Here is a 13,730-nt window from a genome sequence, read left to right as displayed (position 1 = left end):
CGCGCTGCCTGAAAGGAGCCTACGAACTCCAAATTCAAGACGCGCATAATGTCATTTATTGAATGCACGTTAGCGGACCTAATCTTATACGTGTATATCTACGCGCTTTAACATTATTACATTTAAATAAAATAATTGGCTTTTTCAAATTGATCAGCCGTGATATTGATAAAGGTTCAGTGTGTCCTCGGGAGAAGGAATTTGAAGGTCATAGAAGTCGAGCTGAGCTGCGTTGCATCAGAAATATCCAGAAATATCACGAAATTGATAGTCGTGCTGCCCTGCAAGCAGACGGTAATCACATTGCAAAGTAACGTTGAAACATCTCTCATGTGCATTAAAAAAATAAAACTGGTAGTGTTCTTTTTTCACGGAAGGGATACTAAAGGAAACTGCTGATTGAACAGAGGTGCTACAGGTACTGGAAATACTTAAGATCTCTATAAAATCGGAGTAATCTGCAAAGATCAGTTGTATTTAGGGGGAAAAAATATGTTTTAAGATGGCATGAGCCATGATCAATAATTCTTCCAGCAGACGCGTGACACAGTTATTATACCCACTGACTAGAAAATGGCTAATGTATCCACTATCCGTAAAAATAATTACAGAACACAAGATCTCCACTGTGTAGAATCTAAGATTTTGAAAAGATGGGTTTTGTTTAACTATTCTAAGAGTGCTGGATACAAACACTGCATGTGATATGGTATGGTTAGATTTTCAGAATATTTTTGGTAAACTTCAATATAAAAGATTCATTCTCAAATTTAGGAATTAAAGGATAGGAAACGGGGCACAGATAAGGGGTGAATGTTCAGATTGGGGTGATATTATTAAATTAAGCTCAGTAATCTGTATTTGAACAGATTGCTCTGAATTATCTTTATCTTGACGCTAATATTTATTTTACTAGTTATGTTGACAGGTACCCAACTAGGAGGATTAACAAACACTTTCAAAACACCAAATTCTGGATTTGACAACCGCTTGGCAGACGACACTTAATGTAGATCAGAGCAGGGTGTTGCATGCAGGGAGCAAAAAGAAACTGCAAATAAAAAAATAAAAAGGCCAAGTTTCAAGACTCCGAGTATACTCAGAGCATACTTATTCCTTCTGCTGCACAAGGCGTCTAGCTAACTTCATTACTGCAATATCCCATTATTGAATAGCGTAGTGAAGCGTTCAATTGTCTAAATGTTTCCCATTCTCGTCCTGGTTAAATTTTACTTCACCCCCTTACTGTACTTTTGCTGCAGTATCCTTCTCTGCCTGCACCTGCAGTTCACTGGGTACTGCTGTTCTGTCACCATTTTCTACAGCAATGTGTTTTTTTCTTCTTTGTCCTAATTTGGGAAACTATTTGGGATTTATTCTTGGGATAAATCAGTTCCATGCTTCAGGCAGAGTCTGTTTAAGTAAAATGTGGCCATTCATTCTCCAGAAATCCCAGATCTGTCTTGTGCTCATTTGACTTCTCTTTAGCTTTTATTCCTTTAAACAATTTTCCTGAAACTGTGAACTTCATACTCACAGAATTCACATACAGGCACCTGGTCCTGTCACCCTTTTCCATTTCATTCTCCATTTGACTATTTCTTTGGTAGATTCCTTTTGGATCTCAGTTTCTCCGATCTTTCCATCATATAACTTGTAATATATTACTAATAATGATTGTGCTGAAATCCTCCTTTCATCCCAGTAGATCCCAAAGCGTTTCAGATACAAGAAGGAAGCCAGTTCATCCCCCATTTTAACACAGCCAGCACCTGGGTGACACACAGCAGTCATTCTGCACATGCAGCCCCACTGCACTGCAGGCCAGTTGGATAAATGGGAAATAGCATCGCCAGTTAACGTTGCATACGGGTGCTAGCACCTCTGACTGTACTGCGACCCCGGCCGGGGTTTTGGATTGGAAACGAGTCCAGAAGGAAGAGCACCACTACTGGCCCATCACCACTCATTAAAGTAGCAGCCCAGCTATGCCTGAAGGTCACCCATTCCAGTACAGAACTCACCAGGCCCAGCTGCGCTTCGCTTCCGAAGCTTGACGACACCAGGACACGAGGATCTGCAAACCTGTTAACAACTATCATCGCCTTCGGCAATATCTTTTCATCTCTGTTGACAAAGTGTCGATGCATCACTTTGCTCCTGAAAGCTGAAGTTTCAAATTAAAAAGGTTCTGCAAGCTTTAAGCACTGCACCCCTGCAGGCAATCAGTGCTTAATTCAGGAGCTGCCATTTCTGATGAACTCCAATGTGTTTTTTTCCCCACACAACTTCTATAATTAAAACGGGAGTAATAGATGTTAATCAAATGCACTAAAATTAACACCTGCTCTGCAAGAATGTCACAGTTGCAAGCTCATTACCCAGGAATTGTCATGAAAGAACCCAATCACAATATTGTACAAAAAATTCACCTCAAATGTAATTAAATACTTCACTCTACTAAGATGTGCAGAACGAACTGTCAGGTCCTGTTCCCTACTTGCTACCAAAGACTTTTGAGTTCTTACAATGTGTGTATTATTGCATTTCTAAGCCCATTTCTCAAACAGAAAATTTACTAAATTGCCTTTACAAACATTTCATTTGGCTTACCTGCTACTGTTAGAAGACTTTTATCTTCCCTTGCACTTTACAATGAACAATACTACTTTAAAACCATGAACAACAAGTTGATTTAGCCCACAACATTGTTCAAAACATCTTTGCTCTGGGGACCTCCAACACTGCATCTCGAGCAACTGTCACGTAGTCCCTGAGAATGCACGTTATTCCCTGTAAACACACAACATATGGATGTTTGCATTACCGCTGGATAGCCATGCTGCACATGCTTGATACATTCTGGTCCTTAACGTGGTTTTGCTCAACACTTGCACTGTATTTCAAACTCTGTGCAAGCCTCTGGCACTCCATTTATTCTACTTGCATGAATGTTCTCCTTTGTACTCGTACACTTTATGAATATACTTACACTGTTAGTCGCATCAGCTAAGGGTGCAGGTTTAAGTTAATTATGGTCCTGTTTCACATTTGTAAACAAGTGGCATTCAACACATCTTAACAGAACTTCAAGCACTGGCATCTCCCAGCTGAAGTCTCTGTCTGTTCCTAACCAATGTGGAAATAGAGATGGAACTTTATTCACTGCTCATCCCAAGTCTTCACACAGCCCATAGTTTGAAGCAACAAGAGGCGGTTTATCTGTTGCACACAGTTTATTTAACAATATGGTATATAAGTAAGAAATGAGTTATTTTAACCAGTTTATACAGTGATTTGAATTTTCCTTATATTTATAGTAATTTAATAACTTGCATGATTTACATTAGAGAACAGTTCACCCTCAGTTCAAGTTTCATGTAAGAGGAATGAGGATAGACACCACGACTTGCCTTCTCTACTAAAATCAGCAGTCAAACAGTGATCACCTTCACGGTCAGTTTTAGGGACCAATCCTTTCTTTATGACAAATTTCAAAGATTAAAGGAGAAACAAAGCAACAATTTTCTACATCTGCAAGACAGACTTTCTGGTTCCAGGCCAGAAAGTTGTACATGTATTTGTGTATGTATATGTGTGTGTGTGTGCGCGCAATATTCTAGTTCCTATCTATACAAATTAATACTTAAATCTCCCGCACAGACTTCACAATTGGAAAAGAAAAAAAAATGAAAAGTTCCTCCCAAAAGCATGTCCTTTTGAAAATTGGTACAACTTTAGAATGCATTAGCCAGGAATGAGAAAACAAAAAAAAAAAACTGGCTAAATTCCCAGACAAATTATTTTACAGTCTCTCTCAACACAAAATGTTTTAAAGTTTGCAAGGTAGAAAATAAAAAATATGAATAATAATGAAATAGTTTTTGTTTTGTAAATTTCATTAAAAAAAAGGCATGAGTCCATACCAAAACAAAAGCAAAAATCAGAACAAAAAACAGAATTAAAAACAAGAAAACACAAAGACCAGAACCATTTCATTCTTATCCGGTCTGAACCAAAAAATATATTCTTTGAATTATTTTTTCTTTAAACAGCAATTTTTTTTTTAAATCCCTCGACTTGTAGGAAGAAATAGCAGTCCCTTGGTTTAGGAAACATTTAAAATTCCCTAGAATTCTGTCTTTTGATTTTTCATCTTTTTACATGTCAGTACAAAAAGTTCTTCGAGATTAACAAAACCAGAGCCCAAAGAGACCGTGCCGCGTCTCAAAATGCTACAATCCCTCCACAAACTTTTCTAGCGTGTCTCCTGTGGCGTCGCCCACCATGTTCAAGTCACTGGCCAGAGCGCCACGGTTGGTGGTGTTCAGCTGTGGCAGCATGGCGCTCTGCTCCGGCGTGCCCAAGTGTCCTTGCTCCATGGAGTTTGGCATGGGAGCTGCGAGGCCGGGGTGGGGCGAGCCCGTCTGCGGGGAGACGTGGTGGGGCGACGGCTGGGGCTGTATCCGCGGCGAGGGGCTGGAATGTGGCGGCTGCGACTGCGGGCAGGGCGACTGCACGGGCGCCGGGGAGCGCACCTGGTTGCTGAGGGAGGTGGCCATCTGCTGGCCGGGGAGCATGTGCGGCTGGGGGCTCATGGGGCTGGGCTGCGCGGGCGAGCTCATCTGCTGCTTCAGCACCGCCTGCTGCTGCTGCTGCGGATGCTGCTGCTGCTGCTGCTGCTGTTGCTGTTGCTGCTGCTGCTGCTGGAGCATCCGCTGGTGCAGGAGGTTCTGAGCGCTGTCCAGCCCCAACCCAGGCTGGCCCATCTGTGCCACGGACGGCAGCTGGCCCATGGGCCCGCTGCCACCTTGCATCGCCAGGTGCTGCATGCGCTGCTGGATGGTTTGGGAATAGCTGGCGGCGGACCCCTGCGACTGCGGAAACTGGCCGTGAGCTTGGGGCATGGCCCCCTGCTGTTGCTGCTGCTGCTGCTGCTGCTGCTGCTGCTGCTGATGGTGCATGATTTGCCGGCGAAACATCTGATACTGGGGGTTGGCGTTGTGGGCAGGATTCATCAGCTGGCCCTGCGCCCCCAGCGCGCCCATCCCCTGCTGGGCGGACTGCTGGGGCTGCTGAGGCGCCATTCCTGGCCTCTGCACAGCTCCGGCCTGCATGGAAGCCAGGCTCTGCATGCCGGGCTGCCCCGCGTGCATACCCGGTGGGGTCTGCTGCTGGGGCTGGCTGGTTTGGTACTTGAGTGTCCTCTGCTTGATGAAGGCCGCCATGAGCTGGGGGTTGGATTTGAGAATGTTGAGGACCTGCTGCTGCTGCTGGGGCGAGCTCGGAGACTTGAGGGTGCGTAACAAGTCCTGCAGGGCGGTCGGGTGGATGCTGCCCCTCTGGGGCGTCTGCTGAGGCGGGGGCTGCTGGGAGGGGCCCTGGGGCGGGACGACGCCGGGCATCCTGGGCCCCTGCGGCTGATTCATCATGGGCCTCTGCATGGGAGGAGGCTGCTGGGGAGGCTGAGGTCCCTGGGGCTGCTGAGGAGGAACCGGCGGCTGGGGCGGGGGGACCTGCTGCGGCTGCTGCGGAGGGGCCTGCATGGGCCCCTGCGGTCCCGGGGGCCACTGTCCCGGTTGCATGGCAGTCATGACGGGGGCGCCGCGAGGCACCCCCATCTGCATGGCTGCGGGCATCTGCCCCACCATCCTCGGGTGGTTGATGGGGATGCCGTTCAGATTGTTGCCGCGGAAAACCTGCTGCTGGGCCACGCGCTCGATGTGCCGAGCTATTTCCACAGCGGCCTGCGGGGGTGCCGGCTGCTGCTGGGGCTGCTGCTGCTGCTGCTGCGGGGCCGGAGGCAGGGGAGGCTGGGGCTGCTGCAGGGGCGAGGCCTGGTTCCCCTGCTTACCCTGGGAGGCGGGGGCTGGGGGCTGGTTGCCTCGCGGCGTGGTGGGGAAGGCCGGAGGCATGACCCCCGCCGTGGGCGTCTGGGGCTGGGACTGTGCCGCCGCGGGCTGTGGCGTCTGGGGGGTACCGGGTTGTTGATGGCCAGTCGGGGTGCCCGGCGCAGCTGAGGTAGGTGGCGAAGGCAGACTTTGGGGCATCCCCCGGCCCTGCATGGTGGCCATCCGGCGCCGCATCATCTGGGCCTGCTGCAGCCGGTGCTGGAGCTGCTGCTGCCGGAGCTTGTGTTTGATGTTGAGACAGAAGGGCACGGGGCACTTGTTCTCCTGGCAGTGCTTGGCGTGGTAGCAGCACAGGGCAATGAGCTGCTTGCACACGGGACAGCCGCCGTTGGTCTTGCGCTTGCAGCCCTTGGTGTGCTGCACCACCCGCTTCATCTTCTGGCAGGATGGCAGGGAGCAGTTTGCATTGCGGCACTGGCAGGCGTGAACCAGGGACTGGATGCAGCGCTGGATACTCAGGCGCCGGCTCTCCTGGGGGCTCTTTGAGGCCTCCCCGCCCTGGCTGTTGCTCTCGTCATCCAGCCCCAGGCCCCACTTAACCATTGTGTGATCATGCCCCTTAGTGTTGTAGCAGTTGACACAAAGGTCATAGTCCTGAAAAACACAACAGTAAATAAGAATTACAGAAGTCTGAACTCTAATGAAATGTAGGGCGGTCAGTTAAGTCTTCCCCCTGCCTAATTTGAACCCAGCCTATCACTCGGGTTATGCAGTGCCCTCTTAAGGAACGAGTGCTAGGCCAATTCTGTCTTTTCTCATTACGTTCCAAAACTCAAACAACTGAGCTTGAATTTCACAGCATTCCATGAATGGAAGTGATCCCACATATGACCAATAAACCATACTCAAACTAATCTCGGCATCCATGTGCCAACTCCCCACCACGCTTGGAGATGGCTGAGGTCCAACAGGCAGATCCTCAAACTCCAGACATATTGAAAAGCATTCATTTCGATAAAGATCCACTTTGGCCAGTTGCCATGTAAACTCCATGACCTACCGCAGTCCTCGTATGCCTACAGTGAGACTAGGAGCTTTCGAGTGCAGAGCAGGGAAAACCACAGGCAGCTTACCTCGCAGACTGTGCAGTGCCAGCGGGTCTCCACGTGATGCTTGCACTCATTGCAGGTGTAGACGAAGCGGTCCTGGCCCTGGTTGTGCAGCTCCACCAGCATGCACATAGTGGACCACTTGGAGCGCCGCAAGGAGGAAAACTCCCAGTGCTTGTCCCGAGCCAGCGTCAGGAAGGCGTCCCGCCCGTCCATCAGGTCGCAGGTGAGCAGGGGGTCTGGGTCCATGATGGGGGGGAGAGTGTTGATGACCGGACCTGAGTGGAGGTGGATCACGAAAAACACCTGCCAGGAACAGAGAGAAATCCATCAGGGAACCGCCGCTGACTCAGAGCGGCTCACACAGTCATGCACGTCAGCGGATGGAGCACAAGAAAGCGAACGGGCTTACAGCATGTTCAAGACGTAGACTGTTAAAAACTTTTAAATTCTCAATAACGCTCATGTCCGATAAGGAATATACAATTTGTTCTCCAACCTCGTAATCCTGAGAGATACTGATGAATGTTGGATATGTCCATGTCTGAAGTTGCTTTCTTATCCTACTTCAGAGAGCATGTTGATGCGATACTGTTCTATTTGGAAATGGATTACTGTGAAACCAGTGCTGTTCTTGCTTATGATTTGTTGATACGTTGACTCGCTGCTGAAACCTTAGCACTTACCTCTTTGTGCTTTTCCATGGTTGCATAAAGCTTCTGGGACAGATCATTTGACACATTCGGCATCCCTGGCTTCTTCTTATTGGCTCGACTCACGCTGCTCTTATTCTTATTGGTCTTTTTGTTGTTCTTCTTCTTAGCATTTTTACTATCGCCCTGATTGCCCTGAAACAGAACGCATACACCAAGTCAACAAACCACTTGTGCCAGGTGGGTGAAACCATATCAAAAGGTAAAGGGGTGGGGAGAGTTGATTCGTTTCCTTTTCAGTTAAATCCATGTCTTGCAATTTTATGGATCTTGTCATCCAAATGGATCTCAAGGCACTTTACATATAGGAGGGCTCTCTCCTGCCCACTGAAGTGTGAAACACACCTGGGTGACCTCTGCACGTCAGCTGATTTACACCAGCCACCCCGCTTCACATCAAAGTGACCAAGTTTAAAGACTAAGCAGTCAGCATCTCAGGTCTTTCATCCAAAGAATGGCACAGTGTCTCCAGTCACCATACTCGTATGCTGGTTTAGAAGTTTAGAGCACTACTTACTGGTCCACCAACCCAAAGTACAGCAACTTATTTTGTTGCCCTTGGAGGTCTCGCACACCATTACTGACCAGACCCAGCCTAACGTAGCTTCTGAGATCCTGCTATAAGGTGGGGATTCAAAAATTATACTAACTGTGATTAAGATGTGCTGCTTTACTCTTTGAAGCAACAATCTGAAGGACGATGGAAGCTTGAATGAGAGCTCTGGTAACTGTGAGCCAGATGCAGAGAACGTGATGTCCCCAAGCTGGCTAGGCAGGACTTACAGCCTGCAGGTTAGGCTAGACCTGGGCTCACCTCTGGCATTTCACAGGCTGCAGTGTTCTCCTCCTTCTTGCGCTCCTCCTCTTCCTGCTCCAGTTCCTTAATACTCTCCTCCAACACGTTGGGCCAGAAGTCACCCTCAAAGTAGGGCAGCTCATTTGCACTGGTCAGCCGGTCCTCGGTGGCTTGCTTGAAGATATCCTGTCAGAAGACCAGATGGCATTAGCCTTCATGTTTGACACGGGTCTTGAACGCACTCTTCTTTTTGAAAGGGTGCAAGTTAGAAATACTTGTACTTTATCATGAAAACACATTTAATAATTTCTAAGACTGGGGCAAAATCCACTTCCATTTTTTAAATATCCATTTGGGAGTGACCAATGGTGAATCTATTAATTTTAATGCCGTAGCTCCGTTCCTGCACTATGTGGACCCCTGCTGGGCTATAAAAACCTGTTCAGTTCTATTCCAATGCTTGGGAAGTCCTGGTCACAGGCAGTAAAAACGGGACAGGCTCAAACGAGCAATGCTAAAGACTACTCTTCCAATCCAGGCAAGGATCTTTACTGGCTGAGCCACTTGGAGGCCCTCATGACAGAAATAACTTTGCATGAGATCAAGCTCTAGTCAATTTAGAGGGCAACGAAGCCTTCAACTCAAATACTGGCCCCAACTGAAACCCAAATCTGCTCCTAACTTAAGAAAAGTAGATTGTACTCTAGCCTGTACTCAATCCTTCTACAAATTCCTTTCAAAGGCAAACTGGACAAGAGTATAACGTTGCCAATTACAGAAGATGTGTCTAGTTAAACCAGTTTTGAGTTATAGCTAAGTACCCCCAGAAATAAAAGAAAACCCATAAGCAAGAGACCTAATTCAGTACCACAAAAATTAGGTGTGTTTCAAGATGTAGATAAAACTCACTTTATAGTCATGGATGATCCTTTCAGCGAAAGCCTTGTCCAGCATCTTCCTATACCACTCCTGCAATCTCTTGGGCTTGGGGATTTTCTGATCAGGAGGGTGACAGTGGAAGATATAGTCGTCTCCTTCACTTGGGGGACAGGCCCAGATATGACCAGTCACGTACCTGTGAAAAGAAAAGGACAAACCCAGGTTAAAACAAATCTATTGCTTTTTTAACTAAATGCTAGGAACTAAAAAGTGTGCAAGCATTTGATTATTCTGAATGATGAAATTTAATTTCTGTATGTCTTGCGAAATAATGTACAAGAACTGAGTTACAGATAAAATTCGTAGACAACAAAAGCATTATCTGCTTATCATCTCCAATCTTCTATTCCCGTTACTTCCATTAATTGAATCTTCAATGTTGTATGACGAACAGCACCACAAGAGTATGACGGAATTTTGAGAAAAAGGTTTTCAACGTACCCAAGTTTCTTGACATATTCCAGATACCCAATTAGGATTTCGTGATAAACTGCAGTACGCAGACACCGAGGTTTGAAGAAATGAATACTGTCGAGGTATGATATGTATACACGCCTGCAAAAAAATAGAACATTGCAAGCATAAAGGTTACAAAGATGCGAACCTCTTTAGTTTAAATAACTACAAGTGCACATTTCCTCAGCTATGTCTTTCAAGTACCAGCTATCTTCAGGGATGACAAAGCTACAATTCCTTACCTGGTATTGGGAAACGGGCATTCAGAGCCATACTCCTGCACATGCATGCCAAAGAAACACACATCCACCCCATCAATCTCTTCAAAAGCAAAAAGTGCTTTGGTTCTGTATGGGAAGGTTTCTGACATTTCTCCTGCATCTACAAATCTGTAACAGGAACAAACAAACCTATTATCAACACAAGGAAACAATCTGGACAACTCTGATATTACTATGATGGAACGTTTCATACAGAAAACATTAAAAAGAGCTTAGATCTCTTTGAGACTCATTCACAGAATGATTTTCAGGCTATTCTCCCTTCTTTCAGTATACTTTCCTGCTAGTGTTCAGTGATGGTCAAGGATCAAGATTTATTAAATATTAGGTGTAACAGTTATTCTAAACTACAATTAGACTTGTTAAGTCTTGTTATTTGTTATTCTTGTCATTTCTCCTCCACAAGAAGCTCAGCCCTTATATCTACATGGATGGCTTTAGAAAGTATTGTCTTTAGATCTTTGCACCCTGCCTTAACAGGTCATACTTGCACACTGTAAAAGTTTCATATGGACGAAGGAGGTCACAAAACTTTTAAACCCCTTGCTAGGTGGGTCATGATCGGCTGTTGCACCCGACAGGTCTTGGGATTCATTGAAAGAACTTGCTAGTGGCCTTAAAGGATTGATATTCTGAAAAAAATCAAAGAGCACTGACAGTTTTAAATCCAGAGCTGATTCCCTCACCTAGCTTTCATTCCTGGTTTGACTTCCACCGTTTTGTCTGAGCTGGCCACCACTCGCACAAACACCTCCCCAGCCTCAGGGTGATTCTGTCTCTTCAAGTACTTGTTCACTCGGTCCTCTATGTACATTCCCAGCCTTGTCGACTGTAACCCTACAAAGAGGCCAGAACAACTTAAGTATTATTCAGAAAGACACATCATGTACTGGGTAAAACCACTGCATTTATTATTTATTCAAATCTCTTGAGAAGAAATATCACCATTCTTTGGAAGAGATCCTTAAACTAAGGTCCTGACTGACAGGGGTGCAGGACCAAAATTCCACTAAACATTTACTCTAAATTTAAACAGGTTTAAGCAATTTCTACTTTTTCTACTTAATTTGCTTGTGCATAATGGCTGCCACACATAACCCAGGCTGCATGCTGCACGTCCTGTCAGTAAAGTGCTTTGAGATGAGAAGCAGAAACGCAGTTATTAAGGTATGAATAAATTGCTGCTGCCTGTGGTGCTGGCGGACCAGTAGATGGCACTCTTTCTTCCAGGCCAGAATTTGCAAATCATATCCCCAGTATGGCAATCAGGAACACTACGCAGCAGAAGGCGACATCCTTCAGCTGAAATGATAAACTAAGGTCCCAACTACTCCACAGTACGATGACTACTACTAAACATATTGTAGCACTTCGTTAAAAATGACGGTGCTAACCCCAGAGTCCCGGATAAATTCCACTCCAGGCTCGTGCAATGCAGATGCAGTTTCTCACTATCATCATGCTCTGATGTGCTGTGTATTTGGGCTGCTGGTGCACAATGCCTACTGTCACCCAGGTGGGGGCTGCACTTCACTTTTGGGGTGAAAAACTCCCCCCAAAAAGCAAGGAATTATTCACATATAGGAATCTGTGCTAACCAGTCAAGTACAGTTACAACTATTTTTAAAGGGATTTAATACTGGCTAGTTGAAAGGGTGGTACTTATCACAGGTGCCATCTATTCAAACACTAGGACCGCAATGTAATGCACTAAATACAACATGTCAATAAGGGGTGGTAGGAGGGTTTCAAAATACTCTGGTAGTTAAGCTTCTGACAGCCAGAAAAACACAAAATACTTTACACTTTCATAGGAGAGCAAAACAAAGTGGCATCTCAATATAGTCATAAAAGATTGCAGTGACTGAGAGGCTCTTTTCCCCCACATCACCAGCTCTAACAGTTGATCTGAGGCACACTATTAATTTTTTTAATGCATGAAAATGACCAAGTTAAGAACTTAATAGAGAAATGGGATGCTGCACGGAAACTGAAAAGTTGTACGTGCTCTGCGTCAGCTAGGAAGAACGACCAGAACCCAAGAGACTTGGGTAGGAGAGCAAACTGACACTTGTTACAGTGGCGCACGCCAGGGCAGCCCAGTCAAACACATGCTTTGTGAAAACATGAGATCCTCAGGGAGCCTGAATGGATCAGCAATTGAATGGAAAGCACTCAAGCATCATTCGAAATCTACCACAAGTCCTTAAACAGATACTGCTCTAATCAGACTTTGTAACACGAGCACGTAGGAGATCTTCCAGACTTGGCACTGCGCACTGCAAAGCCACAGTCCTCCTTTTTCAGAGCACTAACCATGGAGATTCTCAAAGTGTGCCCATCACCAAGGAATCTTACAGCAGGTTTGCGACTATAACGGAGGAAAGGACTAAACCACTTACGTTTGGCTGCAAACTTGTTCTCCTTTCTTGTTTTACCAGTCTTCTTCAAACAGTTGTCGCAGACAAACCTGAAAAGAAAAGGCTACAGTTAAACTGGGAGACAAAGCACTTATCCAGTGACCAAATAAATACACATCTCAGTGCACACAAAATCACAGTATACCAAACTGCTTACCCAGATGGCCAGATAACATCATAATGTAGTACACAGATCTGGTGCATTTTGCGTCCACAATCTTTACATTCAACAAATCTGTGGAGAGAGTTTTAACTGAGGTTAAGATGAGCCAAAGAAAACTTATTTAAAAAAAAAATCCTTTGCTGACTTTATCTGAATTCATAAATACCTTGGGACTGCCATTAATTCTATCTTTATTTATGAAGCTAATCAAAACAGTCATGTTCATTATGCTGTCAAAAAATTCTTAAATGGATTTAAACAACACTGAATTGTATGTTCAACTGATGAAATGTTTCTGTTATTTAACACGATCTTTTCATACAGTAGAGGGTGCTGTTAAGCGTATGGTTATTTTGGCACTTGTGAAGGTACTACCAAATTGAGTGAGAACTGTGGATCAATAAAACAACGGTTCAGTCATGCTTGCCCTCTCCAACGTGTAAACCTAGGATTTTATTTTCTATTTAACCTTTAGCTTATTTCAACATTTATAGTTTTACATTCCGCCACAATGTTCTCTTTGCCAAGTTAACTCCTCCTCTGACAAAAAACCTGGAGATGGCAAGGGAAGTAACGAATTCTCACTTCATCCATCCCTCCAGTGCAATCTAACACAGCCAAAGAGCTCTACCTAAACAGGTGCAAGTAAGGAAGCAACAGCAGTTCTGCTTAATGCTATCTCTTGCCCCTTCAAGCAAAACCGCAATCCAGAAAATGGACAGCAAAAGTATTGTCATATTTAAGTGGGACTTACGGTTCAGGGTCTAATGTGTCGTTTTTCTTCTTTTCAAACTGGTCTTTTGATATCATGCTGCAGGGGGAAAGTGTGCAGATAGAGTTAGCACAACCCACTGAATTCAACACAAGACTAGGTACTGCTGCAGCAGGGCCTGTAGGATAGACATGATTGGGTGCCCAACTGCAGCTCGGAGGTGAGAGTCTTCAAATCGGAACTTAAATAGTTCAGGTGAACTAGTTTGAACTAGTTTAAACCATACACA

At 45.4% G+C, this 13,730-nt stretch overlaps 1 protein-coding gene and 1 long non-coding RNA gene across 6 annotated transcripts in view; one reads left to right on the top strand and one right to left on the bottom strand.

Moving 5' to 3' along the window:
* Positions 1–5: 5 nt before the first annotated feature.
* On the top strand, positions 6–3,344 carry LOC148645263 (uncharacterized). The gene is made up of 2 exons (XR_015928395.1): positions 6–418; positions 1,706–3,344. It is a non-coding gene; the product is annotated as an uncharacterized LOC148645263 (long non-coding RNA).
* Positions 3,218–13,730, bottom strand: part of LOC148645262 (CREB-binding protein-like) — a 56,743-nt gene continuing 46,230 nt past the window's right edge. For all 5 annotated transcript variants that reach the window (XM_088612641.1, XM_088612643.1, XM_088612645.1 and 2 more), the window contains exons 21-31: positions 13,484–13,540; positions 12,724–12,801; positions 12,549–12,616; positions 10,833–10,983; positions 10,108–10,254; positions 9,851–9,964; positions 9,380–9,545; positions 8,489–8,656; positions 7,648–7,809; positions 6,986–7,267; positions 3,218–6,506 (exon numbers count right to left, since the gene is read on the bottom strand). In XM_088612641.1, the coding sequence (XP_088468767.1) occupies positions 4,236–6,506; positions 6,986–7,267; positions 7,648–7,809; positions 8,489–8,656; positions 9,380–9,545; positions 9,851–9,964; positions 10,108–10,254; positions 10,833–10,983; positions 12,549–12,616; positions 12,724–12,801; positions 13,484–13,540 (3,664 nt within the window). In that variant the 3' untranslated portion in view covers positions 3,218–4,235. The remainder of the gene's footprint in view (positions 6,507–6,985; positions 7,268–7,647; positions 7,810–8,488; positions 8,657–9,379; positions 9,546–9,850; positions 9,965–10,107; positions 10,255–10,832; positions 10,984–12,548; positions 12,617–12,723; positions 12,802–13,483; positions 13,541–13,730) is intronic.

This window comes from Lepisosteus platostomus, chromosome 19 (genome assembly GCF_059453375.1).
Source record: "Lepisosteus platostomus isolate fLepPlt1 chromosome 19, fLepPlt1.hap1, whole genome shotgun sequence".
Lineage (NCBI taxonomy): Eukaryota > Metazoa > Chordata > Actinopteri > Semionotiformes > Lepisosteidae > Lepisosteus > Lepisosteus platostomus.
The sequence above is the reverse complement of the archived record's forward strand: the minus strand, read 5'-3'. Positions and strand labels throughout refer to the sequence as shown.